At 38.2% G+C, this 13,898-nt stretch overlaps 1 protein-coding gene across 4 annotated transcripts in view; it reads left to right on the top strand.

Annotated features, from left to right (window-relative positions):
- The window catches only part of brd4 (bromodomain containing 4), a 51,487-nt gene that overhangs the window by 798 nt on the left and 36,791 nt on the right, over positions 1 to 13,898 (top strand). For 3 of the 4 annotated variants that reach the window (XM_061711477.1, XM_061711478.1, XM_061711476.1), the window contains exon 1: positions 12,715 to 13,363. The exons of the other annotated variant lie outside the window; for it this stretch is intronic. In XM_061711477.1, coding sequence (XP_061567461.1) covers positions 13,266 to 13,363 — 98 coding nt within the window. In that variant the 5' untranslated portion in view covers positions 12,715 to 13,265. Of the gene's footprint in view, positions 1 to 12,714; positions 13,364 to 13,898 lie in introns of those variants that run through there. 4 annotated transcript variants of the gene reach the window in all.

The following is a 13,898-nucleotide window of genomic DNA, read 5'->3' as shown; positions in this document are numbered from 1 at the left end:
AACTGTGGCCTAACGTGAGGGTCTCGAAGATGGTCGCTCGCCAGCAGTCATTACCTTGCACTTTATCGTGTTATCCACTGAATCTAACAGCCCTTATTCCAGACAGATTTGTCTTGAGACTGTTGTACTCATGTCACTAATACTACTGGGAAGCAGAGGTGGACAGAGTACTCGACCCCAGTACTTGAGTAAGAGTACAAATACTACTGGTCAAAATTTACTCCGTTACAAGCAGTGGCGTCAATTCAGTGGAAGCTAAGGTATGGCAAGGTTACGAGTCACAGAACTTAACTAGAGTATCAATCAACACGTCCAGCAAATACTCATCACAGAAGTCTGCTATGTAGCTTATCTGTGTGGTCAAGAAAATGTGAACTTTTTCAAATGCAGTCTCGCTCACTGCAAAAACTCAAAATCTTACCAGGAATATTTGTCTTATTTCTAGTTAGAATGTCTTATTTTTGGTCAAAAATCTCATTACACTTAAAACAAAAGTCATTACCAGAAAAATAACTTGTTATTTGACAATTTTCACCTGTTTCAAGTAAATTTTCACTTGAAATAAGTAGAAAAATCTCCCAGTGGAACAAGATTTATCTTCTCATTACAAGCAAAACAATCTTGTTCCATTGGCAGATTTTTCTACTTATTTTAAGTGAAAATCTACTTGACACAGGTGAAAATGGTTGTTTTTGAGTCTTGTCTTATATGTAATGAGATTTTTTTTTTGACAAAAAATTAGACATTTTAACTAGAAATAAGACAAATATTCTTGTTAAGATTTTGAGTTTTTGCAGTGTATAATAACTAGTGAAATCATGTTGTTCTGATTTGCATTTGTAGTTATTCTATATGTATTAAGTAATATAATAATCAATACAAAGAGACACAGACTAATTCCATAAATGTATTTAAAAAAACAAACACCTACATTTAACTCTTGAAGCCAAGGTGTGGCGGCTGCCATACCTTGGCTTACCCAATTGACGCCCCTGGTTACAAGTAAAAGTAGCTCAGTCAAAATATTACTCGAGTAGGAGTAGAAAAGTACTTGCTTTTAAAGGTACTTAAGTATCCAAAAGTAAATGCTTTTCAAATTTACTTTAAGTAAAAGTAAGAGTAAATTTCTTATTTTCCACATCAGTAAATTACTATATTTTTTCTAAATTAATTTAAGGATCCTTTAACTCTTGTTTCTGAGAATTAACTCTTTGAAACCAGCTGCACTGATGTGCTGCTTTTAGAACCACAATGTTATATAAAACCTGCAGAAACACCAAAAACAAATCAAATGAATGGGATCATAAGAGGACAGCAGATGATGCAGAGTTTATTAACAATCATGAACTGAAACCAAATGAACCTGCACCATCCAACTAAGTCTGGATCCCCCTCAAAGACCACTGCTTTACAAAAAACTACATCTCTGCTTTCAATAACTCAATGTTGAAGTCACTTAACTTTACAGGAAGGACATGTACCAGTACAATATAGCAATATAGAGCATAACAAACTGTCTCCCCATTCAGCCATTCAGAGGCTTGACGTATTTCCGCTTTACGTACATCCCAGTGGAGAGCGTGCACTGTGATAGGTCTCCTCCTTTGACAAAAACAGCTTGTGTCCAATAGGATTTTAGGGAAGAAGAAAAAAGAGCAGACCTGAAAGTAACGAGTACTTTTCAGCCTTCTTAGAAATTTACTCGAGTAAAAGTAAAAATATTTGTCTTGGAAATGTATTCAAGTAAGAGTAATAAGTACCAAAGAAATCTAATACTCAAGTACATATCCAGAGGATTTGTACTTTACTTAAGTACAGTACTCAAGTAAATTTACTCCGTTACTGTCCACCACTGCTGGGAAGTATGTCTCAAAGCAGTGGCATTCACCCCAATGGTGTAGGACTATTTTCGCTAAGGCAAGTCAAGTTTATTTGTATAGCACAATTCAACACAACGTAATTCAAAGTGCTTTACATCAACATTTAAAAGCGGCAAAACACAATTAAACAGTGAATAATAAATAACATGAAATAAATGGATAAGAAAAGAGGTAAAATAATTTTAAAAAAGCACACGTTGTTAAAAAGTAAGGGCAGTAGAGTACAGCAGGTAAGTATTTAATTTAAGAGTAAGCTTCAGTAAGCAGTAATGTTTTTAGACCTGATTTTAAAGGAGCTGACAGTTGGAGCAGACCTCAGGTCTACAGGAAGTTTGTTCCACCGGTGAGGAGCAGAATAACTGAACGCTGCCTCACCTTGCCAGATCCAGATTACCTAAGGCCCATTACTGTCCCTCTTGTTTTCCTCCCCGGTCTTTTTAGTCTCCAAAGTTGTGTTGTTTTCTTTAAGACTGAATATTGATATACTAATTGAAGGTAACGTGTATCTATTTATGCAAATCTGCAACTCATAAAAGCCAGTAGTTTTCTCACGTTCACATTCCTATTTTTGCAGACTTGTTAAACTTGCTTGCCTATGGGTATACACAGACTGGAAGGGTTTAAGGCTAAAGAAATGTGTACATATGTTGCCTTGCAGCTTAAGAAATTGACTTTCAGTGTGTTACACGGTGTTTATGTAGTTTGCAATGTGTCAACACAATGGCTGAGGTTTTGATTAACTTATCACCAGTCACTTATAAGGTTGTTCTCATGTGTACACCTTGTTAGGTGTGCAAATAAGGTAGATAAATTGAGTTAAAGGGCATGCAGTTACCGGGCTATCATTATGTCAGACAAGATTGGAGGGCTTAATTTGCTGACAGAGTGAGTGAGTCCAAGTTATTAGTCACATTATTCATAATACATTTTCCAAGGTAATGGTAGATGGATACATTTTAATTTCGTAAATAAAACGTGACTCAATGCTTGAAGATACCCAGGAGGCAGTATGTAAAATACCTTTTCTCTTTTTCTTTTAGATTTTTTCTTTGCTGTTGTTGCTATGGTAACACCATCCTTGGCCTACTTGAGAATGACCCTTGTATGACAAGGAGAGTATGGTCTGAGAATAATCATGCAGGCAAGCAAAACATGTTAGTTTTTTAGTGTGTGTGTGTGTGTGTGTGTGTGTGTGTGTATGTGTGTGTGTATATATATATATATATATATATATTTCACAGTCCATCAGTTCTTCTTCCTTCATGTCAATCAAATAAGCATAGAGAATACATTTAATATATGATAGATGGACTTCCTTAAGCCACTGAGGCAAAAAAAACCTGTATGATTCTTTTATATATTGGCAGTATGTTGTAGATACAGAAAAAAGTTGGATGTTAGTGATTTTAACCCACGGATGTAAAGTAGGAAAATAGTTCTGATGTCTGTGTGATTAAAATTATTCCACTGCAATAACATTGTTGTTAGATCATCTCACTACAGACAATTTCATACAATTCCTGAAGTCTATTATCGAATTTGCTTTGTGTGAGTGAGAAAAATGGCAACTACAAACCCACCATTGAATTTCTTGGCCAATAAAACATGGTTGATAATCCAAAAACTAAAAACACACCACCTGGAAAACACTATCTATCAACCCTGACTCACTAGGCAGTTACGATTTGTAAAATAGTGATGCTGTCATGTCACAGTATCTACTTAAAGCAGAATTTTCCAACCCATCCATCTTTTCACCCAACTTCAACTTTGATGTATTTATTGTACTACAGAAGTAGGATTCCTGTGTCTTTCATTCATTTTTCTCAAAGATGACTTTATGCTTCAACTTCAAACGGTGATGCCTGTGAACTGTAGTTTGTAACCTCTGCCATTGCCTGACGTGCAAAATAGAATAAATGTGATTGCTCCCCTCAGTAACATTGTATTTTTTTCATGGTTTTTACCGCTATTATAACTACTTAAAAAAATTAAAGCTGGGTAGAAAGATCGATTGCTGTAATGTCAGCAAAAATCAAAGATCTCGTAGCTCCAACAAGCATTTTCTGGTACGATTACAGAGCAAAACAAACAATGAATAAGTAGCTGCCTGCATAGTTGCTACGTAAATCATGGTTTGAGGCAGAACAATTTGGGAAGAACATTTAATTAGATTTTTTTTCTCAGTAATATTGACTGATTTGATCTGCAATTATCAAGGACCAATTCAAGTTAACTCTGTATTAGCATATATTGGAGATTTATCATTCGCCTGTGTGTAAATGCATATCTGTGCAATTTTGTAGGCAGCAGTTCCTAAAATAAAAACCATTCAGTGAAATTCAGAGTATGATATAGATGTCGTTTATGCCTTCTTCTTGGCCATAGGTCAAGTTTTTCAGCCCCTTCTAAACTTTTTTATATTTTCCTTGTAAAATTCTGAAAGGGTAACTTGCCTAAGAAGGTATAATGTATTTTGTCAAGAGTTCTGACCGATAGAAAGTGGCATGTCTTGGAGTATTTCATGTGTACATTTTATTTATTTATTTATTTTATTTTTTTCTTATGGTGTTACCATCCCAAACAGCTCGGACATGTCACTATCTCATTGTCACTTTTCTGCTGATCTGTATAAGTCTCCTTATGAAGCTTAATGTTGTTTAATTTCTTTACTTTTATCCATGAAAAATATTATATTACACAAAAATATATTAAATTATATGTGGTGGATATAGGCTAAAATTGTTATGTACAGTAATATCACAATATGTACTGCATCTGTCATAATTACCCCAGGAAAGGGGCAGAAAAGACAATGTACTACTGAGATGTGCATTCACACAGGATTAAAATGATATAACATCAGTATTTGCTGAAATAAGGTTGATAATTTGCGGTGGAAATTTTACTTTACAAATCAAAGGCATGGTACATTTGCACTGGATTATTATCATATGATATAATACATTTTATTTAACAGCGCTTTTCAAGGGAACTCAAGGACACTTTACAGTAAATGAGAACATAATAAAATAAATAAAGAAATGCACAGCTCAGCAGTTCAGTAATTTGTAGGCAGGTATCTTTATTCTTTTTAAACCTCTTTTTTTGCCTCTGTCCCCACATAATTATGGCAGCTGCAATGGATATAGTGATGTTATATAATAATCTTATCCATTTCCCACCACATATGGGATAATGATATGGTTTTTTTTGGCAGAGAAAATTAAAGAATTTGTCAGCATTAAGCTTCACATGGAAACATATAAAAACCAAGATGTTAAGAGCAGCAGAAGAGCGACGATGAGATGATGACCACACGTGTTAAGAAACTTTTGTTCATTAAGCTCAAAGCCTGATGTAGCACCCTATATATCAGATTTTCTTTAGGCTACAGTGAAAGTTAAGTTCACATGTACCATTCGGTTTATTATTACCATAGCAACTGAAGCACCTAGGTCTTTGACATTTTCAGGATTTGTCATCTGTCAAAATGTAATGTGTTGCCACTGAAGTCGTGCTGTAGTGTGTATGATCAGAGGCTTCCAAGTCAATAATCAAACTTGATGCAAAGCATTGATGACATATCTGGGAATCATTGTCTGTAAATAATAGTAAAACACAGGCTTATCCCATGTGAACGGCTCTGCGAAACACAGACTTCAAGGTGTAATTTTTTGAAATACTGCAGGTCCTGAGGTATTTATCGTCCAGTGCAAAGAGGATATTAGGAGAAAGATCATTATTGGTTCTGTATAACTTTTTACCTTTTTTGTCTAGCAATCTGTGGTGCTTTTTTCAAGGTTGGTAATATATCATGTAGAGATGGAGCGAATGACCGGTGAGGCACCGGAATTTGCTGATTTTTGCCTGACCAATAACTGGCTGGTGGCCCTACCTTTTTACCATTTCCATTCCGGTCTGTTTTGAACTCTCAATTTGAAAGCAATGGATACACACTCAGCAGGAGTGACATGTTAATGTGGAAATGTTTTATCAAGCAAACCATAGACTCACTGAGCTTCGTAGTATGATGATGACTGACAAGGAAGTGATGATGATGATTGGCTAAGCTGACTGACAAACAAAATACTATGCCCCATTTTAAAAATAAATATATTGTTTTATATTAATTCAACCGGAGTGGTACAAGTCTAATTTGTTAGTTACGGAGACCAAAACGTTTTTTTTTTAATCCCACTATAAATATAGTTGGAAAAAGTCTTAAATATTTCCTTTTCAATCTTGTGTGTTGTGGTTGCTTGTGCTAGCTGTATTGAAATCTCAATCTGGATGATGCGCTGTTTAGTGTGCAGCTTCTCGCTTGTGGCAGCTCAGTGTGGTGCAAACCTGCTTTTACTTTTTACAGTGAAAGTTAACAAATCTTACATTGATATGCTGTATATTTAATTTAACTTGATCACCAGTACTTGAATGTTTAAAAAAAAAATACCACTCAGTTATTTCCTATTTTTTCCATATGATATTGAGGACTGCTTTGGCAGCCCAACAGTGCTTCTGTCTCTTCTGACTTGTCTCTGCATCAATATGCACAAATGGTTCCATCAAAAATTATATAATTCACACCATGGCTGTAATCTCCCAGTCGACTAGTCGACTTGTTTTTATTTTTATTTTTTTGTCGTGCGGTCTAGTCTACCAAAATTCTGATTGGTCGATTCTTTAATTTGATTTCATCAGGAGGAAAGCACCAAGTTCTAAAGGGGGTGTTTTCAGAGCACACCCTTTGGACTACCCTTGTTTTTGCTGTTTTGGATTCGCCCAACCCACTGACTAGAGACAGATAGATTATAAAGTAGAAGGCTGAGGTCCGGTGATTTGTTGAAGTCTATCATGTCAAAGACATCCACAGTGTGGCAGAATTTAATAGAAATAGATAATGGAAAAAAAGTTAAATGCAAATTTTGCAAGCACCAGTTTGCATATCACAGCGCCACACCAAACATGGCGTATCACCTAAAGACTGTAAGCCAACTTGCCCCATCCGTTTTTGACAATATGAACATATCAGGCATTTATTTGAGCCCCACCAAAATATGGGTTAGTCCCATTGAAGTTGAACCAGAAAAGAATACCTGCTGCCACTGTGTACAGTGCAAAATTATAGTGCCAGTCAATTAAAAAAAAAAAAAAAAAAAAAAGTCTAATTTTAGTCGAAATTTGACGGCTTCTGCCGAGCAAGAATTTCTTTGGTTGATTTACATCCTTAAGGGTCTGTCGAATCATGTTGTTGGTGATAATCAATTGGTAATGGTCAAAAATCTTGATGATTGCATCCAAAAAGTTATATTTTAATAAACATGTCATTTTTAGTGAGATAATTACATTTAAAAAAAGGAATAGGTTATTTCTGTGTTGTACTTATTACTCCACTTTCTTCTCTTTATTCACAAGTACATATATAGTATACTTTATCAAGATTTTATATTGCCTCTTCCCTGCTCACTCCAATTTTAGTCCTCATAGATTTTGTCTACTATTCCGCAAAGATGATTGATGTAGGTGCTCTCAGACTTTCTTCTGGATTATTTGTGTGAATGTTTTTCTTCATCTGACCCAGGCCCCAGTTTCATGATAACGCTACCCTTTGCTTTACCGCTTCCTTTCTGTATCATCCGTCCCTTCCATTTTTTTCTGTGATTATCATCACACCAAGAGTCACTGACTTTTCTTTTCTTTTTTGACCTGCTGTATGTCGTAGCTTTGTCACAGGCAGCTGCTATATTGTGTCTTGTGATGAGGCATTTGGCATGGAGACATGCGAGTGGGTATTTGAGGACACAATTAGTTTTTGGCCGCCTCACCAAAGAGCTGCTCCTTTTTCATTAGGGAAAAACAAATATTGTGTATTATACTTAGTAACGTGTGAATTTCTATGCAGAGTGGCGCTCTGTTTGTAAGATCTTTTGGAGATTTGTTGTTGGAGTATGTTGTGCTCATGTACACATGAACCTTATATTGGATTGATCATTTGTTACATTATATTGTTCTGTTAAGCCGGGCATACACTGTGCGATTATCGGCTCGTTATGAGCCGATTTTCCAGTCGTGCGACTTTTTTTTGATCGGGCCCGATTTTGACCCAATCGTTGCTCGTGCCTCGTGCAGTGTACGTGGGGTAACGACGAGAGATTAACACCTCACGACGAGCTCCCGATCACAAATCGTGAGGTCGCAAGAAAATCAAGCATGTTTGAAATCCTGGTCGCTCCTCGTGAAGGCATCGCACAGTTGAAGCAGTGCTACGACCCGATTTACCTCATCCTTTCACAGAGAGCATGCGCAATCTCTGATGTCACCTCAAAAACTATTTGTAGTTTAAGTGTTGCAAATTCACATTACAAATCATGTTTTAATAGCAAAAAAAAGACCGCATTTCCACGTATAATGCGGGTCGCCGCGTAACCTGCACCGTAGGCTCTGCGTTGGTGTAACGCGGAACCATAAATCAGCCTTCAGTGTGCGCGCTGTCTGCTGTAGGCCGTCAGGTCACCCACCTTTTCGTTTCATCTCGTTCCCACCTCCTGCGTGTAAATTCTTTTCACTTTAAAAAAAAAAGATCGTTATTTTAATAGCGGGACTATTTCCAGCGGCGCCTGTGTCGAGGAGCGCTTCGGACGCGTCACGTGATCGCGCTGGACCAATAACAGCAGCCCCTGATGTAAACAAACCTGACGTCATACAATGTTGGCGCAACCTCGTCTTCCCAAATATGTAGAAAAATACAATATAATGAGCCGAAAAGTGCACAAAAATGACTAAAACAGTGTTATATGATGCCACAATGAAGATGAATTATAAACTAAAGTGAAATAATAAAAATCGCCCATAATGTGATTTCGTTTTTATCATTGTGCTGTACTGTTCGGAACAACTCTTTTTTTTCTCTTCTCATTTTGCTGGGACGTCGGGTTCCTCCGCAAGACACAACTTTTGCGGTATGCGTTCTTTGTTATGTCTAAAAATGATGCACAGTGCCCACCCAATCAGAATTTGGGATTTTTTAAATATATATATATATATAAAATTATAAAAAAATAAAGGATCCCATAACCTTTGATCGGGTGGGCAGGACGCACGTTTGGGTGGACACAGCCCACCCGTGCCCCAAAACCGGCCTCGAGTTCCAGTAACAGAGGTCCGACGGGAGGATTATGATCGTATAGTGTGTGCAGACGGGTCGCATCCGAGCATCGGCTCGTACAGTGTGAGAACATAAATCGTGGGGTGTGAACTTTTGAACTCCGTGATCTAGTCGTGCAGTGTGAGATGGGGCTGTCTCATACGATTCAAAATATCGCACAGTGTATGCCCGGCTTTAGGGGTAATATTTGATAACTGAGTGTCAGGAATAACCACTCACTATTGTACAGTTGTTTGTGATGTGCTTTTCCATTATTCATATTTTTATGCAATTTTAGATTCGGATTCTTTTACTGTCCCGATCAAGTTTTTTTGGCCCTGATCCGATTCCGAGTCATTTGATTTTGAGTATCTGCCGATACCGAGTCCCGATCCGATACTTTCATAAAACATTAAAAAAAATAAACAGATCCAGGTTGTCCCCTATTTTTATTCTGTTCACCTTATTTTATCATTTAGCACTTAAACAGAGCAGTTCTCTTTTGAGGTAGCTCGAACGATCAAGTAATAATAGTGCAACTATTAACTAGTTAAAATAGCGCAAATTTAAACATAAACAACAGTGTCCTAAAGTAAGGCAGTAATGTGCTTTTTAGACTGTAGTAGTCTTACTTCTTCCTGTCCTTTTCTGGCTTAAAGAATAAAATGTTGGTGTTTGAGGTGACCTGCAGTCTTCCTCGCGGTGGCCAGGGTGTCCATCACGCTGCGCTCGTGCACGCGAAGTTGGCTAGAATGCGCGGCACCGTCTGCGGCGTGTTTCTGAACGCTCAGCTGAGGAGGACAACACCAACGCTTCGTTCGGTTTTCACCATTGTAACTTTTATTTATTTGCCTCTGCTCTAACACTGCTTTGTGCAGATCAATAAAAACAAACAACTTTATTGAACTCACTTTAAGTGACACGGCCACCTCCCCCATAGCTTTTTCCATATTAGCAGCATTGTTGCCCACAATTACGTGGACCTGTTACTTGTTTGTAGGTAGATGGATAGATAGATAGAACTTTATTCATCCCCGAAGGGAAGTTCAACTGTCCAGAAGCTCATCAAAACATAAAAAACAACCACACTTCCACTCAGACAATATCAGCACACCAGTGGTACACCAGTTGTTTAGCATTTTTTCCATCATCTGTGCGCTGATCAAAATAAGAATAAACAACGTGATCAGGCCTGATTTCCGATCACGTGATCGGATCAGGACATCCCTAATTTAAACATAACACCAGAGGTGCACAGCATAATAAGAAAAAAAGTCAACCAAAGAGTGCATTTGTGGAACATATTTATAGGGAGTTTTTTTTTTTTTGCGGGGATGGGTTTAACGCCCTTTTTTTAACCTCTCCCTTTACTTTATTCTTCTTTCCTACAACATATATTACAATTATATACAAAATTGTAAAGTCAATAGCTACTTTCCTTACTGAGGAGTTAGCAACAGTGGCTGATAAAAATGTAGAGCCAACTTGAAGCAGTCTCCTTGGCATTTGAGAAATGTCTCCAGTAGGGTTGCAACAATTAGTAGACATTGTCTACAAAAATATATAAAAAAATTGTCGCTGATGAATTTAATTGTCGAGTATTGTCGGCAAAAAAAATTAACAGATTGAGGCATCTCCCTCCTGAAAGTTACACATGGGCAATAGAGTACCAATCAGTTAATCAATCTTTATTTCTATAGCTTTTTTCGCAGATAAAATCAGTGCTTTACAATAAAATGTGGATTAAACTAAAATGAAATTAATTAAAAAAACAAAGGCTAATATTAATGTAAAAAATGAAAAGCTCTTAAAGTCGGAACAAAAATGTCAAAATCAATGTGTTTTTTGACGGGCAGCGGATTCAGATTGAAGTATCAGATTGGGACACGGCTGATACTGAAAATTACAGGACTCAAAAATACTCAAGGTCACTGTAGAACATAACAAAAACTTTTGGTAGCTTTTAAATAGTCTACACATTGTAAAAGCTCTAGTAGTTACAATTACGAGACGTACACACTAACTCTAACTCACGTTTTTCAGTTAATGTTTTTACTTCACGATACCTAACAAATTCATTCACAAATTCGTATTTTTATACTTAACATAACCTTCATGTATAAAACGGTGGCGTTGTCATCTGTTGGTCCCAAGGAAAATAACCTTTTCCGTTGTTTTCTAGTTAGTGCCATTTCCAGTATCCTTCCAGTAAAGTGCAGCAGTTGACGCAATGAGTGCAACACTAGGCCCAATCCCAATACTCCCCCTACTTTCTTTCACTAGCCCTACTTTCTATCACTACCCCTAAAAAAGAAGGGACAGATTTTAGGGCACTTGAAATCTTCCCAGGGGCCTGTGCCAATACACCCACTACCCCTACTTTCAGCACCACCCCTAAAATCAGGAAGCTGAGAGCCAAAAGCTATTTTAATTTCAGCTGTAGCGCTGTTAATATGCCACTTTTGCCAATTTTTTATATTTTTTCAGGCGCAAAAGTAACCGTTAAGATCCCCAACCTGGGCTCAGTTTATCCAAATAACGCCTGTTAAGAAATTTGACCCAATGTTTTCGGAGATGAGAAGAGAGAGTACAGACGTGATCGCCCTGCCCCGTCGTCCCGGGGGAGAAACCTGCAGCTCTGTTGAGAATTACCGCTGGCTGAAATAAATCATTTAGGAAGATAAATGTTGGTTAAATAGATTAAATCTAACAGTGGTAGCTACGCCTGTTAAGAAATTTGCTCCGAAAATTTCGAGATTTCTGCCTGCCGGCTCTGGAGCTGATTTATGGTTCCGCGTTAAATTGACGCAGAGCCTACGGCGTACGGTACGGCTTACGGCGCGCGTCGACGCGTAACATCGACGTTGGTGTAACGCGGAACCATAAATCAGCCTTTATTCTGGCGAGGTTTGAAAAAGACTTCACAACAACGGGCAAGCGAGTGATTATAGCCTATACATTCACTGAGTGAATGTTATAAAAGTAAAATATATATTTCTCGCTAGAAATGTAATCAAAACGCATTTTTATGCAGAAACTAACTCAAAATATTGATTTTATTCACTAAAAAATAAGAAATGTCCACCATGTTTTGTTTTTTTTTATTCAGTCCGCAAATGACGACGAAAAGCATTCTGGGAAATTTTTCTGTCCCTAGATCAAACTAGTGAGCATCCGAAAACACTCGATCCGTAGGGATAGATTCATAGCCACTACACTACTTTTCTTCACTACCCCTAGGTGGAAAGAGGAATTGGGACACCACTACCCTCACGGGAACGCGCAAAATTTAGGGGTAGGGATGAAAACTAGGGGTAGTGATAGAATTGGGACAGGGCCTAAGTCTAAGATGTATATTCATACATTTGCAGAGTTCCGTGGCTTTTTTTCTTAGAGTAGTTCAAAGATAAGGGATTTCTTAAATTGATAGGGTTGAGGCGTATACAAGATCAGTATGGGAAGAGAGTGGTTGGGGGTGGGGTATAATGAAATGGAGAAAAACGCAGAAAGGGGGTGGGGCATTAAAGGTGTAGGGGAGAGAGAGAGAGAGAGAGAGAGAGAGAGAGACTAGCTATTGATGGTGAAGAAAGGGAGGGGTGTAATGAGCAAGCCTGTAGGAGAGAGGGAGGGAGGGGTGTGTGGGCAGAGGCTTGCTGAATGAGGAAGCAGCAGAGCCATTTTTACTGTTGAGTAACTGCATGCTGGTCTGGCTGTGGTAGAAAGAAGGTGAGAGAGAGAGCTAGAGGAATAAAGTGCTCCGCCAGGATCTTATAGGAGTCCTCTTGCCTTCCTCACCTTTCTTTTCTTTTTGTAATTTTTTTGCTTCCTGCTTGTGTCCACCTTATTTGGGGAGGCCCTGGAGAGGAAACACAATGGAGCGAAGAGCCTGTGGCAACTGGGCCGTTGTATTGCTGAGAGGGGGATGGGGTAGAGAGAGGACCGGTTCACACAGCTAACACAGCCTCCTGGCTGTAGGTTTCCAACAGCCTTTCCTCCTTTCCTCCTGGGCACAGAGTTTCCAGGCTGGGGCCTTTTTGCCTGGAACAACTACCCTTAAACTCTACTCGGACCACATTATTCATTGTGATTATTCACTCTGTGGGATTTAAGGATGCATACTGGAGTCTGAGGAATAAATCTCTCTGTTTCTGAAAGAGAGAAAAGGAAAAACTTTGTTCAGTGTAATTCTTTGTTCCCCTTTCGGTTTTTTTATTTCTGTTTCTGTTTCGTGGAGTTCATGAATGGATTACAAGATGCATGCCAAGTCAAACGATTTGCTGGATTTCCAAAAACTGGATGCCCTTCTGGAAAAAATTGCACACTCAGTCTCTGTGAAAAGGTAATGTCATGTGGTGTGAGAGATTCTCCTGTGAAGTTTTAAGATGTTTAAAATTCACTGAGTACTTTGCCTTTAAATGTTTATAAGATTATATCAGTGTGAGTGCATGTTTAATAATGAAACAAAATAAGGATAGCCTGGAGTTACAGTTCTCGGGACTATCATGTGGTAAGCACAATGTCTTGTTTAACTTGGCTTACCACGATGATCCAGTGTAGAAGTATGTCTTCAGTGTTGTGTTGAAAGTAATATTGTTATCCAGATTTCAGACATAAGCTGCAGACCCACGTCCTGGAGAGTTGTTAGTGGTGGTGGTCGGGGGTTAACAGAAAAGGCGTGTGGGTGTGTGAGTAGTTGAAATGTCTGCCGGTCCCTGGGAAAGTGACTGTAAAGAGCCAACATGATTCTTGTCTTTTCCTGTTACTTGTCTGACTAATGGTTACTCTATGTGAGTCAGCTCGTGAGCTCACGCACTGACGCATCTGTGTGAGTGATAAACATGAGGGGAATTTCTGTAAGTCTGCGATCTTATAGG

This window comes from Cololabis saira, chromosome 21, assembly GCF_033807715.1.
Source record: "Cololabis saira isolate AMF1-May2022 chromosome 21, fColSai1.1, whole genome shotgun sequence".
Taxonomy (NCBI): Eukaryota; Metazoa; Chordata; class Actinopteri; order Beloniformes; family Belonidae; genus Cololabis; species Cololabis saira.
This window is presented reverse-complemented; position numbering and strand designations above follow the sequence as displayed.